Source organism: Sus scrofa, chromosome 15 (assembly GCF_000003025.6).
Source record: "Sus scrofa isolate TJ Tabasco breed Duroc chromosome 15, Sscrofa11.1, whole genome shotgun sequence".
Lineage (NCBI taxonomy): Eukaryota > Metazoa > Chordata > Mammalia > Artiodactyla > Suidae > Sus > Sus scrofa.
Window position 1 is genome coordinate 31,397,056 of NC_010457.5, and position 22,597 is coordinate 31,419,652.

Below are 22,597 nucleotides of genomic sequence, written 5' to 3' on the forward strand. Positions count from 1 at the left end.
TCTTTTTTTTTTTTTTTTTTTGGTCATTTCTTGGGCTGCTCCCGCGGCATATGGAGGTTCCCAGGCTAGGGGTCTAACTGGAGCTGTAGCTGCCAGCCTACGCCAGAGCCACAGCAATGCGGGATCCGAGCCGCATCTGCGACCTACACCACAGTGCATGGCAACACCAGATCGTTAACCCACTGAGCAAGGGCAGGGATCGAACCGGCAACCACATGGTTCCTAGTTGGATTCGTTAACCACTGCGCCACGACGGGAACTCCTATCTTTGCATGTCTTATAATATTTTTCTGGGAACTGAAGTTCTACATTGTAGTGAGTCTAAGTATTTGTTTCTCAACTTCCCAGCTTATCATTATTTGGTAGATTACTTTCACAAACTCTATATTTATCCCCTAACCTCCCTTATCCTTCTGCATGAAGCTGTTGCTCTTTAGGAAAGCACGGCTCTGGGTCTGCCCACAATAATACTGAGATGACAATGGTATCAGTCATCCAATTTTTTCAAATACCACACCCAGCTATAAAACTCCTCTGTTATTTTCAACAGTGCCCTGGGCACGAATTTCTTTAGAAACGAATTTTATAAAATTGTGACCATTTCAAAGGAACAGTTTCTGAGGTAGCTATTTGAGGCTACTTTTTCCTCTACTATCCTTGTTTTTGTCTCTTAAAATGTCTTTGGATTTTAGAGACTTCTTCTTAGTCTGCACTTTGCAGTTCTTTGCATGATAACTCTCTGTTATAACACAGGAACCCTGCCGATGTGGCAGTTAAGTTTGGGGTTGGAGAGGAACTGGTCTTTAATCCTGTGATGAAATCTCAGTGGTGTGGTGGTCTGGGTCTCTTGGCTTCGACCTTCAGTGCCCTTCAGCTCACTCCATCCTTAGCTGAAACAAGAAGTACAGAGAGGGATGGAAAAGGGTACTGCCCTTGCCCCACCTTGGGTAGGCTCTGGTAAGACCCATCTTGGTTAAGTGTTGGTAAAAACAGATCTTTGTTAAGAACAGGAAGCTCTGAGCATATTTCAAGATGGTTACTTTCCTGCTCAACCCCCATCCCCCGCCCACTAGAGCACAAGTGGATTTTCCTCCAGTCTTCTCCCTGGGGTGGAGTGGCTGGTATTAAAACTCATGAAAGTGTCGTACCCTTTCTAAGCAGGGCCTCCAGGAGTTTCTGTCAAGCTAGTCTTTGCTCAGTTTCCAGCAATTTGTCAATTACCCTGTAAGTATTGCTGCAGCAGCAGTGGCTTCTAGTCCTGGTAAGCTGTCACTCCTTGTATTCATCTGTCTCTCCGGTTTTCAGAGCTGTAGTATGCCCTGTGTCCTCAATTCTCTGAGAAACCTAAAAAGAGTTGTTGATTTTGAATTTTTTCAGTTTTGGTTTTTTTGTGTGTGTGAGGATGGGGCAACAACTTCCAAAGTCTTTACCTGCTAGACTAGCAACCAGAACTATCTCTGAGCCTTTTCATTTTCCTAATGATGTTTCTTCCTTCCTTTTTTTTTTTTTTTTTTTTTTTTTTTTTTTTTTTTTTTGTCTTTTTAGGGCCACACCTGAGGCATATGGAAGTTCCTAGGCCAGGAGTCAAATCAGAGCTGCAGCTGCCAGCCTACCCCATAGCCAGGTGTCGGATCCTTAACTCACTGAGGAAGACCAGGGAATTAACCCACATCCTCAGGGATACTAGGTGGGTTATTAACTCATGGAGTCACAAAAGGAACCCCTTTACATCTTTTTTTAAACCTAACTTGTATGATAAAGATGTAGAAATATGAGTTCTATTTCTCAACATAAAACTAGCTTTGAGCATATTTACTGATAAAGAAATATATCAACTCCTTGGCATATGGAATATATGAGATCCTTCACAATCTGAATCCAATTTCTCTCCTAAGCGAGACATCATCTTAAATTCTTGCCCCCTTGCTTCTGTCCTCAATGAAAGCAATCGAAAACAAACAAAAAAAGAATCAAGCAAATATCCCATCATTTCCTCAAGTAGCCTTGTCCCTTCTTACTGTTAAGCCTCTGCAAGTGTTTGTTGCCTCTACTCAGAATTCCTGATTGGGATCTCTATACACACATACCTTTTTACATCTTTTCTTCACTGAGCAAATTTCTGCTCATCCTTTAAAAACCATCTCAAATATCATGAGGTCATTATAATTTTCCCCAGAGAGATTATATCTTGGTGTTTTCAAAGTAATTTGTCAAATAGAATCCTTATTTTATAAAAATAAAAAATATATACACAATATAGAATTTTGAAAACATAAAAAATTTAGATTATCATTTTAACCCACATTATCTCAAAATAATTTATTTTGATTTTGACATTTACATAAAATGTAAAATAGTAAAATCAGAAATGTATTAAAATTGAAGATGCACATTTACCATTAAGAAAACCAACAATAACTATCTTTTATAAAGCATTTAATTTATAAACTTTTTATTATGTTTGGTAATTAATTTTTATGTGCTTACTTTTAGGCAAGAACCATGTCTTGAATTGTTTTGTATTCTCCTCTAAATATGACACAACTGAATTATACAGAAAGAATTTAAAAGATGTGAGATCAAATACTAAATGATCTTTAGTTTACTTTTATGAACTTTAGAGAGGTATAATTCATATATAAAATGAAGTATTTCAATTTTAGCGGAGCAAGTCCATGAGTTTTGACAAATGTATTCAGTTGTATAACTCCTACCCACCAAGGTCATCATATAACAATTTTCATCACCTGAAAATGTTCCCTTGGCACCCTTTGTAGTCAGTCATTTCCTCCCACTTTTACTCCCTGACAACCAGTGCTGTGCTGTCTCTATAACGTGTGTTTTCTAGAATTTCATGTAAATAGAAACAAATGGTACACCATCTCTTGTGTCAGGCTTCTTACACTCAGCATAACGTTTTGAGGGTAGAGTCATCCATACTGCTTAGTGTATCAAACAGCGAATTTCTTTTACTGATGAACACTGCTCTTTTGTGCAGATAAACCACAATCTGCTTGTCCTTTCACTGACTGATGGACATCTGGAATTCTGTCTTTTTGCTATTAAGAATAATATAGCTAGGAACACAGTCCACAAATCTTATATGAACTTGATGTTTTCATTCTCTTAGGCAAATATCTAGGAATAGAATTGCCAAATTATATGGTAAATCTGTTTAACCCTTAAGAAATGCCAAACTGTTTTCCAAAGCCGGTCTACTAGTTTGCACTCCCATCAGCAATATGTGAGATTTCTAGGTCTTCTGTTTCCTTGCTATCACTTGGTATTATCATTTTTTTTTTTAAACTGGAGCTATTCCAGTGGGTATACAGTAATACAGTTCATGTGGCTTTCATCTACATTTCACTGACGACTGAGCATCTATTCACGTACTTACTTGCCATCTGCATAACTTCTTTGGTGGAAGCACCTAGTCACATATTTTGCCTATTTTTCTTTTTTTTTTTAAATGGCTGTACCCATATAAATGGTATATGAAGTTCCTAGGCCAGGGACTGAATCTGAGCTGCAGCATATGGTGTTCCCTGGCCAGGAATCAGATCTAAGCCACAGTTTCAGCCTACACCACAGCTGCGGCAATGCTGGATCCTTTAACCCACCGTACTGGATGAAGGATTGAACCTGAGTCCTGGTGCTGCAGAGACCCTGCCAATCCCACTGTGCCACAGAGGGAACTCTTGCAGTCAGATTCTTACCCACTGAACCACCGCAGGAACTCTGCCTATTCTTTTTTCATGAATTTTTTAAGGCCGCACCTGTGGCATATGGAAGTTCCCAGGCTAGGGATCAAATCGGAGCTGCAGCTGCTGACCTAGGCCACAGCCACAACAATGTCAGATCTGAGCTGTACCCCAGACTTCCAACGCAGCTTGCAGCAATGCCGGATCCTTAGCCCACTGAGCAAGGCCAGGGATCAAACCCACGCCCTCATAGGTACCCACTGGGCCACAACAGGAACTCCTGCCTATTCTTCTTAATCAAGTTGTCTTTCTTATTATTGAGTATAAGAGTTCTTTATTTTTCTGATAAGTCCTTTATCAAATATATATTTAAAAAAAAACTGTGTCTAGCCTTTTCATCTTCTTTAGAGTTTCTTCTGGAAGGTAAAAAATACTTAATTCTTATTCCAGTTTTTTTCATTTTTGTTTTGTTTTTTTTTTAGGGCTGCACCCGTGGCATATGGAAGCTCCCAGGCTAGGGGCTGAATCAGAACTGTAGCCACCAGCCTAAGCCACAGCCACAGCAACTCGGGATCTGAGCCATGTCTGCAACCTACACCACAGCTCACAGCAACACTGAATCCTTAACCTGGTGAGGAAAGAGGCCAGGGATTGAACCTGCATCCTCATGGATAAATAGTTGAGTTCGTTAACCACTGAGTGATGACAAGAATTCCTATTTCCTCAATTTTTTATTTTATATTTCAAGTTTTCCTAGATAGTGACCTATTGGGGAAATTTATCTTTATTTCCTTAACATAATTATGGCAATTTTCTAAAAAAATAGCTCACCAAAGTGCTATAAGAGTGACTAATTACCAAAACCTATTAAATAAAACCCACAGACATTGAAAAATCAAGACCAACTCTTTTTAGTAGTTATAAGGAGAAACATTATTAACAGAATGTACTTCTTTTGTATTTGTTTCTTCCCCAAAAGGCAACACTGTGTTTATTTTTAAAAACCTGAGTTACTTATATGATATGTACACAAGGGATATTAATATGATTTTTACTATTTTCAAGTTACCCCTTAAAGGGAAGTGGCAGATGCTACTTTTCATGCTCATTCTGGGATACAAAAGTGATATGGATGAGTCATCCTAGACATGAGGATAAGGACATCTAAGGACAGTAGAGCAGCAAGACAAAAGAAACATACGTTTTAAACCTCATGTAGCCACCATACTCTTCTAGCATCAATTTAAACCACTGTAATAATGGGTCTCTGTTGCAGCAACCATGCCCATGTTGTAACTAACAAGCTAGCATCCACTGAATGCATTTAAATGGAGTATTATATTCAAACCAATCAGCATGGTTCAAGTTATAAACATGATGACATTAGCTATTATTCTACAATATAAATCTAGAGACTAAGAGAAAAATTTGCAAAGTAGTATTTTCTTTAAGCTTAAGAAATTCTTGTGATAGATAATTCAATTATTTTGGTATCTTCTGGTAGATTCCAAGTAAGGGTGATAAAGTTGTATGACAACATTAAACAGTTCAACAACCACTTCCTTTAATGTGAACTATATTTGGTATTATAATTGTAAAAGCAAAAGTATCGATGGAAGTTCTTACCATGGAAAACTATTCATTCGTTCTCTGTTCATGTAAATCAGAATTCCTCCTGACATTACTCCAATCATAATTTCATTGTTACTTTGATCCTTCGAAAAAGAGAAAATGGCAAAACTGAAACAGCTTTAACTGTTAAAGATATGCTTTAAAAATATGATTCGCTTTTTATACAATGTGGCATTACCAAAGGCAACAGATAACTGCATTATACTTACAAATCCATATGGTAATTGTTACCTCATAAAAATAAAAGACATACTTCAAATCAACTTAAATACTGCATTACTAAAATTCACTAATCTAAAGCAAAAATGATCTCCCATAGTTTATCATCTATAGTATGATAAGTTAGTATCTATCCTTCCATTTCTAAAACTATTAAGATCCAATCACTGTGTAAATAAGGTGAAAATATGGTATTAGGATTGCAAAAATGAGTAAAACTTAAAGTTCAGAGTTTGGTGAAGGACAACTTGTAATAAAGCAATATTTCCAATGTAATGAGAATTCTATAATATAATACAATAAAAACACCATGGAAGGAGTATCCTTATGGCACAGGGGGTTAAGGATCAGCATTGTCACTGCTGTGCATGGGTTTGATCCCTGGCCCAGGAACCTCTATGTGCTGCAGGCAGGGTCCAACAACAACAACAACAACATAAATAAATAAATAAATAAATAAAACTATAGGAGTGTAGAGCAGAGAACAACTGTTGGAGTTTGGAAGATTCCAGAGAAGAAAATCTGATTCGTACTTTGATGAATATGTAGGAATTTTCAAGCTGACAGATCCAACCTGAATAGCTAACCTGTACTATTGAGAATGAGGAGAAATACAACTTTCCTCAGGGGCTAATCAGCCTTGAAACAGTTTTGCTTCTTGATTTGAAACATACCACAGGCAAACTTGTATCCCAATAATGCTTTTATCCCCTACCACTCACTCCCTCAGAAGACAGAAATAACTGTGAAAACAAAATCGAGATTTTACAACTGTCTCCTTATGGGGAAAAAAATCTTTAAAATGTAGTTTTAACAATTTTTAATTAAATGAAATATTACTAAATTAACCTGTTAGGTAAGCTAATATATAGTAAGTGGCCAAACACAGTAGTGTATATTAATTTGTCTGGCTGCTAGAATTGTGTAGCAATAACCAGCAGAGCTGCACACTATTATCAGAGTCTTAAAGCATTTTTTTTTTTTTTTTTAGGGCCATGCCTGCAGCATATGGAAAGTGCCAGACTAGAGGTCGAATCAGAGCTGTAGCTGCTGGCCTATGCCAAAGCCATAGCAATGCCAGATCTGAGCCACATCTGTAACCTACACCACAGCTTGTGGTAAAACCGGATTCTTAACCCACAGAGAGAGGTCAGGGATCAAACCTGCATCTTCATGATACTAGTCAGGTTCTTAACTCACTGAGCCACAGAAGGAACTCCCTTATAAGCATTTTTTAAAGGACATCAATTAGAAGTTTGAAACAAGATGGCAGACTTAATAATGCTTTGATTACTCTTCTGTTTCCAACCTAAGACTTCAAAGATATATGAAAACAGAAAAACATCTGTAACACTTAAAAACAATTCATATCACTTAAAGGTATGTGAATATGGACCAGACATTTTGAGGAATCTGTAAAGACAAAGTGGGTAAGATCAGATTTATGGAGAGAAGAAAAATTAGAGGAAACCACAGATCAAGGGGGAACCTTCAAATTCCCATCAGGAGGGTCAGGTAGGGAGCAGGTAAGGTAATTAACTCCTATCAACCCTACAATCATGTGCCATCTAGACCAAGCTAGAGGACACAGAAATGTGTGCAGCCAGTCTAAAATAGCAGGTGTAAATACTGGGGACAGGAAGTGCAGTGACCCCCAGAAGGGATGGAGAACCCCAAACTCTACATTCTACTTGGCCATACATTCCCTCCCTCCTCTGCTACATCCAAAGCAGGCTATGGTAAAGACAAACAGTACACACAACCAAGTGAACTAGGACTCACAAACACAAAAAGAAGTACACAGCCATGGATCACCAAGCACTTGAGAAGAACCTATACCATTAAAGAGATATAAAACTCTATGAATAGGTAAAGCAATCAAGCTGCTATGTTGGTAGAAAAACATGTTAAAAAAATTTCAGGGATATCTAGAAACTCAAGTTCTCAAATTACAGTTAGCAAGACTATAGTGGCAGTTACCAAGGTATTGCCAGAGTTGGGAAAGATAACACAAGAAAATAAGTACTATGGCCTTCGTGGATACACATACTATTAATTTCAATGTACAGAAAAATTCATGCTTAGCAACTTATTTTAAAATATCTTCCTTTGCTTTTCTTATCACTTATTACCACCTAGTATTATATTATATATTGACTTGTTTAATCTGCTCATTTTTTCTCTTCTTTACTAGAACCTAAGTAGCAAAGTGTTCTTAGATGCAGACATGGAATGGAAGGATCTGTCATCTGTGAAAAATGTCTTCACTGCTTATCTTGGCATTGAAGGCCTTTCAACAACCACCCCAACCCATTTCATTTCCCTTGTTACTAGGTTTACTAGTAAAAACCTGCCTCCCATCAGGCCAGTTTTGTGTACCAACAGTTACGTGTTTTAGTTAATGCTGTTCTCATGCCTTCTTCATGTCTCTCTGATGAATCAAATCAAACCTAACCAAAGACTAGATCAAGTATATCTTTTCTATGAAAACTACCTTAGCCCACACCTACAAGATTCTTTCATAGATTTTATCTGTCTTTTAAACTACTTTTCTGAAATAAATTACTACTAGGTGTGACAACAGCTGGGATCATGTAAAACAGTGAAAAGGACCAGTTACGTTTGTTTTGTTTAAATTTCTGATTTGTCAGATATTAATACCTTTGCAAAATGTACCAATCACATGTTTGTTGTCAGACTGCCATAAATGTTTAAATTCTATCTCTCAAATTCTGTATATATCTCATCATGGCCTAGTAACTAAGAGTTCTTGGGTTAGCCCCACTCTGTGGTCATACTTTCAGCATCAATAAACCATTATATCATTTCACCCTCCTTCACAGAGCCTAGTTTTCAAGTAAGTATTTAATTGATTTCTGATGGGCATATGCTTACACTTAGCCAAGTCACACTACTAGAGAATATGTTTCATATAATCTCTGACTGTAAAGACTTTTGTGCTGAGCTCTATATGGTTACCTATGGAACTAATAATAAATGATGATTAAAAGGTAGACATTACAGTATGCACTGGCTATATGTTTCGACAACGTAAATTTAGAGCAACCATAGAAAAAAAATCAGGGGAAAAGACGACAGTATTTACAAAAATTTTTTTAAACTATTTCAGTAACAATTGATTTAATATTACAAATACTGTTTTAAATGTAGTACGAGATTAAACTAATTATGAGACTTATAGAATCCCTTGAGTCTTCTAAAAGATCTGAGGAAACAAATACAGATTCCAACTCTGTACAAAGGCCTAAAGACAATGACAAAACCAGTAGAAATGAGCATTCTTAACACCCAGATTGGGATATTGATATTATTTTCCACTATAAGAGACCAGGGCCTCTTAAAGAAAGAGCTGATTCTAGGTCTGTGGCAGAAAATAGACAAGATGAGCCTGAAATAAATGAAAATACTAGACAGCCTGGAAGCTTTCAAAACTATAATGGTCAAGTCAAAAGGGTTTAAGGAACAAAGGAAGAGACTCCAGAGGCCAGAGATGGGACAATCTGAGCTTTACAAAGGAAAATAATTCAATATAATATATTGATATTTATAAAAAAATTTTAATGCTTAAGTTCATAATCATCATTTTAAAATATAAGTCTGTAGAAGTTTCCTGGTGGTTCAAAAGGTTAAGGTTAAGGATCCAGCATTGTCATTGCCAAGGCTCAGGTTGCTGCTATGGCATGGGTTTGATCCTTGGCCCTGAAACTTCCCCATGCCATAGTCAAGGGGAAAAAAAACCAAAAAGCATATATATATAAAATTATACATATAACATATATATTTGTATATCTTCTTAGGACAAGAGAGAACCAATTCATACTATGCAAACTGGGTAAACAAAAGGAACACCTTCCCTTTGTACTACTGCATAATCAAATAGTAAAAGAAAAGAAGTAAATCCCTTTAAAATAATTCCAGTGAATAAATTTTTTTTAAAGATGTAATTAGCTTGTTTCTAACTTGAGGTTTCCAATGAATTAATGGATCCAAGCACTAAAGCATCCAATGGCTGCTAACATTAAACAAAAAAAGTAAAAACTGGGCATTATGGATCTTCTGATAAAAAATACAACAAAGGGATCACAATCCCTAAACTAATCATACTTCTAGATCAAACTGCCAATCTGCAGAGAATACAGAGAAGACCAGAATGCATTGAACTGTGCTATGAATACGTGATTAGCGAAATCCAGACTGTGAGAAACTACAGGTGAAATGGTCCAGTTCTTTAAAAATAAAATTTTAAGGAAGAGTAAGGCAAGAAGGGATTAAAGGAGATTTAAAGCTATTCAGTCAATGCAAACAATCAAGCAAGACCAAATTACAGTATCTAGGCAGGCATACTAGGGTGATAAAACAACAACAAAAAATACAATGTACAAAGAAGCTCTTATTGGGGTTGCACATAAGGCCAGTTTCTGGGATAGCTGGCTAAATTCTACTGCTTGAGTTAGGTAATATTTACAAAGATGCTCACAGGAGTTCCCCATCGTGGCGCAGCAGAAACAAATCCGACTAGCAATCATGAGGTTGAGGGTTCAATCCCTGGCCTCGCTCAGTGGTTAAGGATCCAGCATTGCCGTGAGCTGTGGTGTAGGTTGCAGATGAGGCTCGGATCTGGTGTTGCTGTGGCTGTGGCGTAGGCCGGCAGCTGTAGTTCCGATTTGGCTTGTAGCCTGGGAACCTCCATATGCCACAGGTGCGGCCTTAAAAGAACAATAAGACCAAAAAAAAAAAAAAAATGTTCACAAAGATATACACACTTGTATACATGTTTTTTAACAACAGGTTAAAAAACAGCAATGTTTTCTACCCATACCTCAACCTTTCATTCGCATTCCCCTGCCCCCCTTTCCTTTGGAACCTACAGCTCTACACTCTCCAAGTAGCAGAGACTACCTGACCATTCTAGCCTGTCTGCTGTCACATGTTAAGAGGACAGTAACACAAATCCACTAAAATTTTCCATTTAATATTTTCAGACCACAGGTGACTTCAGATAACTGAAAATGCAAAAAGAGAAATGGATAAAGGGGGACTACTGCATATTCTTCTAGATCATTATTTATACATAAAATCAAAATATAAATGCATATTATTTATAACCAATTTCTTTAATTGACAAAAACTGGGATATATTATTCTGAACTTTTCTTTTGCACCTAGCATTTTGCAGATATCTTTTCATATCTATATATATATACCTCTAACTCATCAACTTTAACTACTGCATCTTATTCCAAAATGTGGATTCATCACAATTTCTAAACCATTTCTCTGTTGAATCACTTAGAGATTTCTAATTTTTTAGTATTATAAACAATGCTATAATAAAAACCCTTGAACATATTATTTAAAACACTTCTATAGGAAGTTCCCATTGTGGCCCAGCAGTAACAAGCCAAACTAGTATCCATGAGGATGCAGGTTTGATCTCTGGCCTCGCTCACTGGATTAAGGATCCGGCATTGCTACAAGCTGCGGTATAGGTTGCAGGCATGGCTCAGACCCCACATTGCTATAATTGTGGTGTAGGCTGGCAGCTGCAGCTCTGATATGACCCCTGGTCCCAGAACTTCTGCATGCTGTAGGTGCAGCCCTAAAAAGGAAAAAAAAAAAACCAAAAACCAAAAAAAAAACACTTCTATAAAAACAGTGGAGGAGTTCCCGTTGTGGTGCAGCAGAAACAAATCTGACTGGGAACCATGAGGTTGCTGGTTCGATCCTTGGCCTCACTCAATGGGTTAGTGAGCTGTGAGCTATGGTGTAGGTCACAGACACAGATTGGATCTGGCATTGCTGTGGCTGTAGCACAGGCCAGTGGCAACAGCTCCGATTAGACCCCTATCCTGGGAACCTCCATATGTCATAGGTATGACCCTAAAAAGACAAAAGACAAAAAAACAAAACAAAACGATGGAGTCTGAGAAATGGAAGTGATCAAATATTATATTCATATATTCAAGAGTTATAGCAAGTTAAAATTCAACAATGTATCAGAATGTCCTCTTTCTGTATTCTTATCAATAATGGATATTTTTAATCCTTTGAATTTTTGCTAATCTGATAAAATTTGTATCTCGTTTCCATTGTTAAATTTTAGATTATTATGGAAAATAAGCAATTTTTCATAATATTCTCCTGTGAAATGCTCATGTTTTTCCTGCATTTCTACTTGTATATTTAAAAAAATTATTTTTTAATGTGGGAATTCTTTATAAAATGTGAATATTAAAAAAATTTTTGGTTATATATATTAAAATTGTCTTCACTCTCACCTTTAGCTTTTATGTATTTTCCCTATATATAATTTAAAAAGATTATGTTTGTATATTTTTTTATGTAGTCAGGTATAAAGTTAGCCATAACATACATTAACGATTTAAAAAATGTTTCTGGGTACCTTAAGTAGGCCTAACAGTGTACATAAACTCAAACAAATTATTCAGTCAAAGTGAATACAAGCAATGATCTACTGATACTTCCATAAAGATGCCTGATTAAAAAAAAAGAAGAAAGAAAAACTATGTCTAGATAAATCATGATCAGTAAACACACATATGAGAATTATGGAGAATCACTGTGTGAACTGAATATTTTAGGGTGACACAAATGAAGTCACATACACAGCTCCATTCTTTTCTGTTTCAAGGGATTATATTTTTATATCGTCTAGTTTTATCAAATCAATCTCCCCCAAAGTCTTTAAATACACACAGGTTAAAAACAAGGTTTTGGAAGAAGCTATAACTGGTACTTAAAAACAGAAACTGGAATCATATGATTAAACTACTTGACTTCTCTGTCTCATTCTCCTCACCCGGAAAATAGACATAATACTCTTACCTCGCAGGGCTGTTGTAAGGATTAAATGAAATTAATATACATAAAGTCCTAAAGGATTGTCAGACACACAGTAAATGCTATACAGGTGTTTCTTGTTATCGGCAACCTATACAATAAAATTTCTTAAAATTACTGTCCCCACAGTTTTACCTGAATACTCCCTAATCAATCAGAATTTAGTCATCACTATACCTCCAAAATTGCTATTAAAAGTCAATAATGATAGTATCACAGTAACTTCTACATTCCTGATCCAATTCTCCTTTGACGTACACACCTGATTCACTTGGCTTGGAAGACATACATGTATCTTTGACAGGAAGAAAGGCTTTTTTTTCTTTATAAATGGCTATTTCTTCCTCATCTCTGTAAACTTTAAAATGTGGAGCATTCCAGCTCTGAAGATCTCTTACCTTTAACCTTTAATATGCTCCTTCAGTCCTCTCATTTCATGGCTTTAAATATTATCTGTAAGCCAACAATTCCTAAATATATGTCTCTAGTTCAAACCTCTCCACTGAACTCCAGTTCCACATACTAGAATTGTCTACCTACTTTCATTTAGATTTATAAATCTTCTAAAATTTAATATCCCCAAATAATTAACTCCTGTCTCACCCCCTCAAACCTGCTTCTCTCTGATTGTTATAAATGAGTGAATAGTTACTCCATCTTTCTAGTTGTTCAGGTCAAAAACTTTAGAATCATTCTTTGAATCCTTTTTCTCTCACACCCGAGAGCCCATACACCAATAAATGCTGTCACTTCCATTGTCAAAAGGCATTTTGATGATTTTCACCACCTGACTGCTCCAATTACCATTCTTTCTCACCTCGATTACTATAAGAGTCTCTTGGCTCAGCTCTTCTGATAGTGCCTTATAGGATACTCTCAAAACAGCAGCCTTTGCTATCTTCTAGAAATATAAATCATGCCATGTCTTACATCTCCTCAAACCCTCGAATGGCCTAACTTATAAATTTTTTTTAGTGGCTGCACCTTTGGCATACGCAAGGTCCCAGACTAGGGACTAAATCCAAGCTATAGCTGCCACCTATGCCACAGCTACCGCAATGCTGGATCCTTCAACCCACTGTACCAGGCAGGGGGGTGAACCCACACCTCCACAGTAACCGAAACTGCTGCAGTCAGATTCTATTTTTTTTTTTTTTTTGTCTTTTTGTCCTTTTAGGGCCGCACCCATGGCATATGGAGGTTCCCAGACTAGGGGTCTAATCAGAGCTGTAGCCGCCGGCCTACACCAGAGCCACAGCAACACGGGATCCAAGCCTTGTCTGCAACCTACACCACAGCTCACGGCAATGCAGGATCCTTAACCCACTGAGCAAGGCCAGGGATCGAACCCGCAACCTCATGGTTCTTAGATTCGTTAACCATTGAGCCACAATGGGTTAACGAATCTACACAATCCTGAAGTTGGATTCTTAACCCACTGTGCCATACCGGAAACTCTCAGGCTTAAATTAAAAGCCAAAGTCTTTAAAATGTCTTCTAAAGCCCTGGCCCATGCTGACCTCCTCAATACTATTCTTCTCCCGCTTCACAAGTACTAGCCATGCTGGTATCTTTGCTATTCCCTGAACTGCCAAGCACACCATTTCACGGCCTTTCATTGCTGTTTCTGAACATTCTTCCCAGAGATATCTGTAAGACTCCCCCACACCTGTTTATCTTCTCATTCTTGAATACTCTCTAATCAATCAGAATTGATTACAAAAATTTAAATTCAGCCTTCTCTGATACCCCATTTTGGCTGTCTCAATCCCCTTTCTCAGCTTAATTTTTCTCCATAGCATTAACTACGATCTGATGTATTACCCACTTAATTAATCATAAGAAAATTGAGCATAATATGGTAAAATGCAATCAAATGTAAACTCAAGTTTTACATACATGCATATACATCTATATGTATATAAACTTACATGTAACCACCACAAACCAACATACACATGTTCAAAATCCCAGGAGGCTACCTCACAAGACTGCTATTTGATGTCTGTCAGAACAGACTGGTATTTTGCCTGCTACTCAACTTTACTTTCATGGAATCATACACTATACACTCTGATGTACTCAATTATTCACTTAGAGTCTGTCTTGCTCACTGGAATGCAAGCTTCCTGAGGGTAGGGTTTTATCTACTTTATTCACTACTGTATCCATGGTATCTACAAACAGGACTTGGAACACAGAAGGTGCTCAATAAATATTCATTGACTGAATGAGTGAAAAAATTAATAATTAAAATAACATAATTAAGCTTTCCTTTTCTTGAAACTTTTAAGGGCAAAGTTATTTTTCAGTAAATTACCTTCGTCATTATAAATACCTATGGAAATAAGATATTTACAATTAAACCTAAAACTTGAGTACAGTTGTTTTTAGGGTTAGTTTAGACCATCCTATACCTAACTAAAAACCTAAAACCAAGCCTTCTGTGATGACATTTATGTTTAGACAACCAAGAATTTGTTTCTTAGAGTTTATCATACTAATAATTTTATAAAACAGAGATTAATCCTGAGGATCTATCACACAGATAGCATATAACTCTATCATGTTCTTTCAGTCCACTCTCAGTTTAATAAATATTGATTTTTCTAATAAAGATGATAGGTGTTCAGTGAGCCCACGAAAACATCCATTTAACAAATTAATTAGGCCAACTTAGTGCCAAGAGAGTGCTTTTTCCATTCTTAGAGGTCAAAAATTCTTTACAAAAATTTAAATTTAGCTCCTACAGTGTTCTTTGATATCAAATTAGTATGTTTAATTTTATTTTATATTTTCAAGATTAATTTGATAGCCATTATTTCATTAACTGATCCTAACCACAAACTGAGAAGTAATAATCTCTCTTTCTAGGTGAGTCTGAAAGCAGTGTACAAAGGCTGGGGTAGAAATGATGACAGTATTTGTGCCCATGACTTATTTAAAGGTGTATTTCTTAATTTCTAAATATTTGGAGGATTTTTTTTTTAAGGTCACACCTGTGGCATATAGAAGTTCTCAGGCTAGGGGCTGAATTGGAGCTGCGGCTGCCAACCTATGCTGTAGCCACAATAACTCTGGATATGAACCTCACCTGCAACCTACACCTCAGCCTGCAGCAACACCAGACCCTTAACTCACTGAGAAGCCAGGGATCAAACTCATGGAGGATTTTTAAATTTATCGTTTTGTTACTGTATTTAGCTGTACTATAGTCAGAAATTATATTCTGCATGGCTGAAAATAATGGGCACTCTAAACTTGTTGGATACAGTATTTTATATAGATGATGAAAGTAAAGTTTGCTGACTGCATTGTTAAAATCTAAATTGTGGCGTTCCCGTCGTGGCGCAGTGGTTAATGAATCTGACTAGGAACCATGAGGTTGTGGGTTCAATCCCTGGCCTTGCTCAGTGGGCTAACGATCTGGCGTTGCCATGAGCTGTGGTGTAGGTCGCAGATGCCGCTCGGATCCTGCGTTGCTGTGGCTCTGGCGTAGGCTGGCAGCTACAGCTCCGATTGGACCCCTAGCCTGGGAACTTCCATATGCCGCGGGAGCGGCCCAAGAAATGGCAAAAAGACAAAAAAAAAAAGCCTTGGGCAGGTAGAGCAGGCACTTTCTTGCCTCAAGAAACTAGGAAAGCCTCATTTAAAAAAAAAAAAGAACAGGAAAAAAAAATCTAAATTGTGCTGATTTTTAGAATGTCTATTTGATCATCGAGTGAATAAGGGGTATTAGAATACATCCCTTTCTTTTGCTCTGTTAAAGACAATGTTAGAAAAAAAGGGTGAAACAGAGAGTGGGAAAAGATATTTGCAAATCACACATCCAACAAAAAAATGTATCCAGAATATATAAAGAGCTCTCAAAATACAAGAGTAAGAAAAGAAAAAAACAAATTAAATAATTTGTAAAACACTTGAATAGATTATTCATCAAAGATCTGATACTCATCATCATTAGTCATTCATGAAATGCTAAGTAAAACTATGCGATAAGACACAGTTATCAGGGAGTTCCCTGGTGGCTCAATGGGTTAAGGATCCAGCATTGTCACTGCTGTGGCTCTGGTTACATCTGTAATACGGGTTTGATCCCTGGCCCAGAAAATCCTGCATGCTGCAGACACGGCCAAAAAAACTAAAAATTAAAAGTAAGAAGAAAAAAAACCCCACACTTACAAGAAACGCTTAAAAAGAAACTAAACAAAATGGATAGTACCACATGCGAAAACGGATGTAAACCAAGTAGAATTTGCAAATGTGCTAGTGGGGATGCAAAGTGATTCAGTCACTCTGGAAAACAATTTGGTAATTTCACATAAAGCTAAGTATACACTTACCATATGACCCAGCAATCTCACACTAGGGTTTTTATCCTACAGAAATGAAAACTTAAATTCACACAAAAACCGATAAATGAATGTTCCCAGTAGGTCTATTAATAAACAAACAAACAAAACAAAAAATACTGGAAACCACCCAAATGTCCTTCAATGGATAAATGGATAAACAAACCAAGGTACAACCAAACAAAAGACTACAAATCAGCAATAAAAGACATGTACTGCTGAAACACAGTATGTTGGGTAAATCCCAAATGGATTACTAAAAGAAGCCAGTCTCAAAAGGTTACATACTGTAGAATTCCATTTATAAGACATTTTGGAAAAGACAAACTACAGAGTCAGATAATAGACCAGTGGTTGCCAGGAATTAGGGGAAATTAGGCAGTTAGACTACAGAGGGACAGCATGAGCAAGTTTTTTGGGGGGTGATGGAATTGTTCTGTATTCTGTTTGTGATAGTGGTTACATGAATTTATACATGTATTTAACTCCTAAAATTAAACACCAAGAAAAAAAATCCATTTATTATGTTATTTTAAGAAATAAACATTCCTGGTGTTCTCATGGATAATAGCCGGGTTCGTTACCACTGAGGCATGACAGGAACTCCCTAAGTCTTTTTTTCCTTCCTTAATATACTGAAGGTGCCATTCATTCTTTATTTTTCTTTTTTCTTTTTTTTGCTTTTTAGGGTGCACCCTAGGGGTTGAATGAGAGCTACATCTGCAGGCCTATTCCACAGCCACAGCAATGCAGGATCTGAGCTGTGTCTATGACCTACACCACAGCTCACGGCAATGCTGGATCCTTAACCCACTGAGTGAGGCCAGGGATTGAACCTGTGTCCTCATGGACACGTCAGGTTTATTTCCGCTGCGCCACAACAGGAGCTCCCGTTCTTTACTTTTCTATAGTTTCCTTTCCCCTTATGCATACAATCTTCAAGACACACTAAATGTTTTTATTTTTTCAAATATGCCATGTTCTCTCGATTTCAGGTCTTCCTTCATCCTGATGGTTCTATGATGAAAACCACTCTCCTGGTTAATTCTTATTTATTTTTCTGGCTTCCATACATTACTTCTAAGAAGCCTTCCCTACCCTTTGCTCCCTGGTTGGATAAGAAGTTCCTGCCATATGATCCTATAGCATTCTGTACTTTCCCCTTCATATTCCCAAATACTTAATTGTTAAAACATGTTCTAATTCTTTCCCCCTCACTATATCGTGAGCTCCATGAGGGCAGTGATAACTGAAGTTCTGTTCACATAAGTAAGCTTTACTCCCAACACTGTGCAAGGAATAGAGCAGATCCACCAAAATGAAGACAGATTTTATCTTGCAGATTGCAACAAGTAACCTGGTTCTGATTCTTTCAATCTATATTCTGGAGGCAGAAAAAACAATCTTGCTTTGCTTTCCAAAATAAAATATTTCAAATACACTTTTGCTTGTGAAATTCAATGAAAACTTAAGTATTTTCTTTATGTATCCTTTCCCCCATCTTCTGTCATTTTTTGTTCCCAATGCTGCAAAATTTCCCTTCGGATTCACTGAACATTGGCACATTTTCTTAAGTTCACCATATCCACATACAACAGAAACATCTTTTCCCAGTTTTTTTTTTTTTTTTGTCTGTAGAAAATATTCAAAATTTAAATTCCTCCAATCCACTACTCTATATTTATAGCTTTCTGAGAAAGAATTTTACACTCTAATAAATAACAAAAAAACAGAATTTAAATCAACAAATAATAATATGGTTAATTATGTATGATATCTAGCCATGTCACTTAAGTTAAAAAAGGAAATCTAATACGCTTTGTATTTCACAGATAGTAGTCAATGATAGCAGATAGCAGACAAAACTTCCTTTAGAAAACTGTTTAGCACTAAAATGACTGATTGTTAACGATAGTCTAGTACACATACTTAAAGTTTCATTTGTTTTAAACTGAATTATAATAAAAAAACAAAATTTAGTTGCATAAATAGTGACCACCACGTCGTACATTTGGAGAATCATGTTCAAAAGTAATAGCCTCCAAATAGGGAGGAAGGGTGAAGGGGCACATTTTAAAGAAGATGAAAAGTTCAAGAAAGACTTACTCAAATATTAAAAATGGAACCAGGGAGAGTTCCCTGGAGTCCTAGCAGTTAAGGATTTGATGTTGCCACTGCTGTGGCACAAGTTCGATCCCTGGTCCAGGAACTTCTACATGCTGCAGGCATGGCAAAACAACCAAACAAAGCAAACAAACAAAAAAGAGTGCTTATGGCATATATAACCTGGGAGTTCTCTTGCGGTGCAGCGGTTCAGGGTTCAGGGGTGTCACTGCAGTGGCTTGGGTCGCCACTGTGGTACAGGTTCGATTCCTAGCCCAGGAACTTCCACATGCTGCAGGTGCAGCTGAAAAATAAAAAATGAAATGGGATCAGAAAAACAGATTTCCAAATCACAAATGCTTAGAATTACTAGATATACTCATGTGAGGAAAGCAAGTCATTTGATTTTTATTATTTGCTTTTTAGGGCTGTACATGTGGCATACAGAAGTTCCGAGGCTAGGGGTCGAATCACAGCTACAGATGGCCTACGCTACAGTCACAGGAACTCAGAATCCAAGCTGCATCTGTGACCTACACCATAGCTCATGGCAACATCAGATGCTTAACTCACTGAGCAAGGCCAGGGATCAAATGCGTATCCCCATACTAATCAGGTTCACTACCACTGAGCTACACTGGAAACTCCCATTTGGTTTTTTTAAAGGAATGATTCACACAAGTTTTGTGAAACATAAGAACTAATGCCTCTCTCCTAGAAAATGGCCAGGTGAGGCCCTAAATAAAACCATCACATGAAGCAGAACTTTGAGTTCTCAAAACCACTATTTGTGTGTCTGTGTCTGTCTATATATTAAAATAAATTCAAAATAACTACCTAAGGGAAACTTAACTCCCTTTCATGCTACTATCTGTATTAGGCTGAGTACTTTGTCCTAAGAAAATATAAAACCTATCATGAATTCATTAGGTATAGAGAACAGTGGTATACCAGGTATTTCTAATGGCCTATAACCTCTTGATAAGTCGTGAGAAGGAATCTAGGTGAAGATACACACAAATATGCTCATGGCAGAAGGGTAACAGTCTTCTGGAAGCAGCAAACTTACACAATGAAAAAGAAGTCAGGGTATCAAATAGGAAAAGCCAGTAACTACAAAATTCCACCTTAATAAAGGGATGAGGGGAGGGGACTAGACAAACAAAATATGTAGGTATGATGGATTTTGTGCTTTATAAATTTATACTGATGTCACAAAATGATGAAAATAGTGCACACAAGCCTCAGTGGTAATGATTTTGATAAAAGTTAAATACATAAATATATATAAACATATAAATACATGATACATTTACATTATATATAACATAAACATATTTATAATACTATATTACATGAAATATAATATATAAATAAATATATAAATAATTGCTTTTCCTGTAAGAATTATTTTGCACAATAAAAATTCTAAAGGTATATCTCTTGTGGTCAGCAAAAATTATCTTTATAACATAAAACACTATGAAGGAAACACGAAAAATCCACTTCAATCGCTCTTATCAGGTATTGTATCTTAAGTGATTGTGAAAATACTTATATTTAGAGGAAATTTTCAGTGCAATTATGTTGGCAGCACTCACTATCCATTTCTTGCCTAATCCTATCAGGGCATTAAAATTTTTTTTTTTTTTTTTGTCTTTTTTGTTGTTGTTGCTATTTCTTGGGCCGCTCCCGAGGCATAGGGAGGTTCCCAGGCTAGGGGTTGAATCGGAGCTGTAGCCACCGGCCTACGCCAGAGCCACGGCAACGCGGGATCCGAGCCGCGTCTGCAACCTACACCACAGCTCACGGCAACGCCGGATCGTTAACCCACTGAGCAAGGGCAGGGACCGCAACCTCATGGTTCCTAGTCGGATTCATTAACCACTGCGCCACGACGGGAACTCCAAAATTTTTTGATACTGAAAAAAAATTTCTTTGATACTGAGACATGCTGCATATAACTCAACAACATCGAAATACATTTTCTTCACTTACCCTTGCATAGTGGAATTCAACTCCATAGAGTTCTAAGGTACGTGCTGTGTTCAGGTAATTAAATTCTGCTTCTGCAGGAGATAAGCCTCTGTAAAAACATCATTAGGTTAAAAATTCTAACAATCACAAATATAACCAAATCACAAAAAAGCTATCTGATCTGGAAATGCTTCAGCATTTTTTTTTAATTTTTAATTTTTTGCTTTTTATGGCCACACCTGGGGCATTGTGGAAGTTCCTTGGCTAGGGGTTGAATTGGAGCTGCGGCTGCCAGCCTACACCACAGCCACAGCAACATCAGCTCCTTAACCCACTGAGCAAGGCCAGGGATTGAACCCACACCCTCATGGATACAAGTCGGGCTATTTTTTTTTTTTTTTTGTCTTTTTGCCTCTTCTAGGGCCACTCCCGCGGCATATGGAGGTTCCCAGGCTAGGGGTCGAATCGGAGCTGTAGCGGCTGGCCTACACCAGAGTCACAGCAATGTGGGATCCAAACCGCGTCTGCAACCCACACCACAGCTCACGGCAACGCCAGATCCTTAACCCACTGAGCAAGGCTAGGGATTGAACCTGCAACCTCATGGTTCCTAGTCGGATTCGTTAACCACTGAGCCACGACGGGAACTCCAACAAGTCAGGTTCTTAACCACTGAGCCACAACAAGAATTCCCACTACATGTGCATTTAAATTACACAGGGTGCTTCTGACATAAGTTTCTGGGGCAAGCTCCAGAGCACAGCTTCTAAGTGTGTGGAGCACAGACAGGTGTGGACTCATAACAAGTACAGAAATTGAGTGTGTCAGAGCCTTCTGCAGCAGTTTGGCAGAGTAATTTTATGTCTGCTGCATTTAACAATCTTAAATGGTACTCATGATTTTTTTTTTTTTGTCTCTGTTTATTTCTCCATTTTATTTTTCTAGTATTTCATTTTTATTGTTTTTCAGAAGTATCATGACAGATGGGGGGAAACTGGTCTTTCATCACAGAGAGTTTCAGAAGTACTGTTTTACAGAACCTGATGTAGAATAAATGAGGTCCAAACTGTTTACATTTAAGAAATATTCCTCATCATTCTTATGAACACAAGTTTTTTCTAAATACAAAGCCTTTAAAAACAGATCTGGAGTTCCAGTCGTGGCTCAGTGATTAACAAATCCGATTAGGAACCATGAAGTTGCAGGTTCGATCCCTGGCCTTGCTCAGTGAGTTAAGGATACGGCATGGCCATGAGCTGTGGTGTAGGTCACAGACAAGGCTCAGATCTGGCATTGCTGTGGCTGTGGTGCAGACCAGCAGCTATAGCTCTGATTAGACCCCTGGCCTGGCAACCTCCATATGCCATGGCTGTGCATCTAAAAAGACCAAAAAAAAAAAAAAAAAAAGATTTACTCCTATATAATATACGGTTCTAACAAGCCTGGCTATCTGATTATTATCAGACTATATATAATAGCACAAAAGAGCAGCAAATTAAAAATGTAAAGGTATCAACCTTTCATTCATTAATTATATGAGAAAAGGGAGCAAGCGGCCTGCCAATTTATGATCAGCAAAATGGGATTTCTTAAAAAAAGCAGATATACCTCAGTTTTCTATAAAATTCAATCCAACTAAATAAACATTCTATTCCTCCCTACCCTCATAGTTAAACTGGATGATTCTATTTTTTTTCTTAAAAAAATTTTTTTTCTTTCTTTATAAAACTG

The 22,597-nt window shown here is 37.3% G+C and overlaps 1 protein-coding gene across 4 annotated transcripts in view; it reads right to left on the bottom strand.

Moving 5' to 3' along the window:
- The window catches only part of PTPN4 (protein tyrosine phosphatase, non-receptor type 4), a 197,585-nt gene that overhangs the window by 91,662 nt on the left and 83,326 nt on the right, over positions 1-22,597 (bottom strand). For all 4 annotated transcript variants that reach the window (XM_003133309.4, XM_005654169.3, XM_005654170.3 and 1 more), the window contains exons 9-10: positions 20,888-20,975; positions 5,328-5,416 (exon numbers count right to left, since the gene is read on the bottom strand). In XM_003133309.4, coding sequence (XP_003133357.1) covers positions 5,328-5,416; positions 20,888-20,975 — 177 coding nt within the window. The remainder of the gene's footprint in view (positions 1-5,327; positions 5,417-20,887; positions 20,976-22,597) is intronic.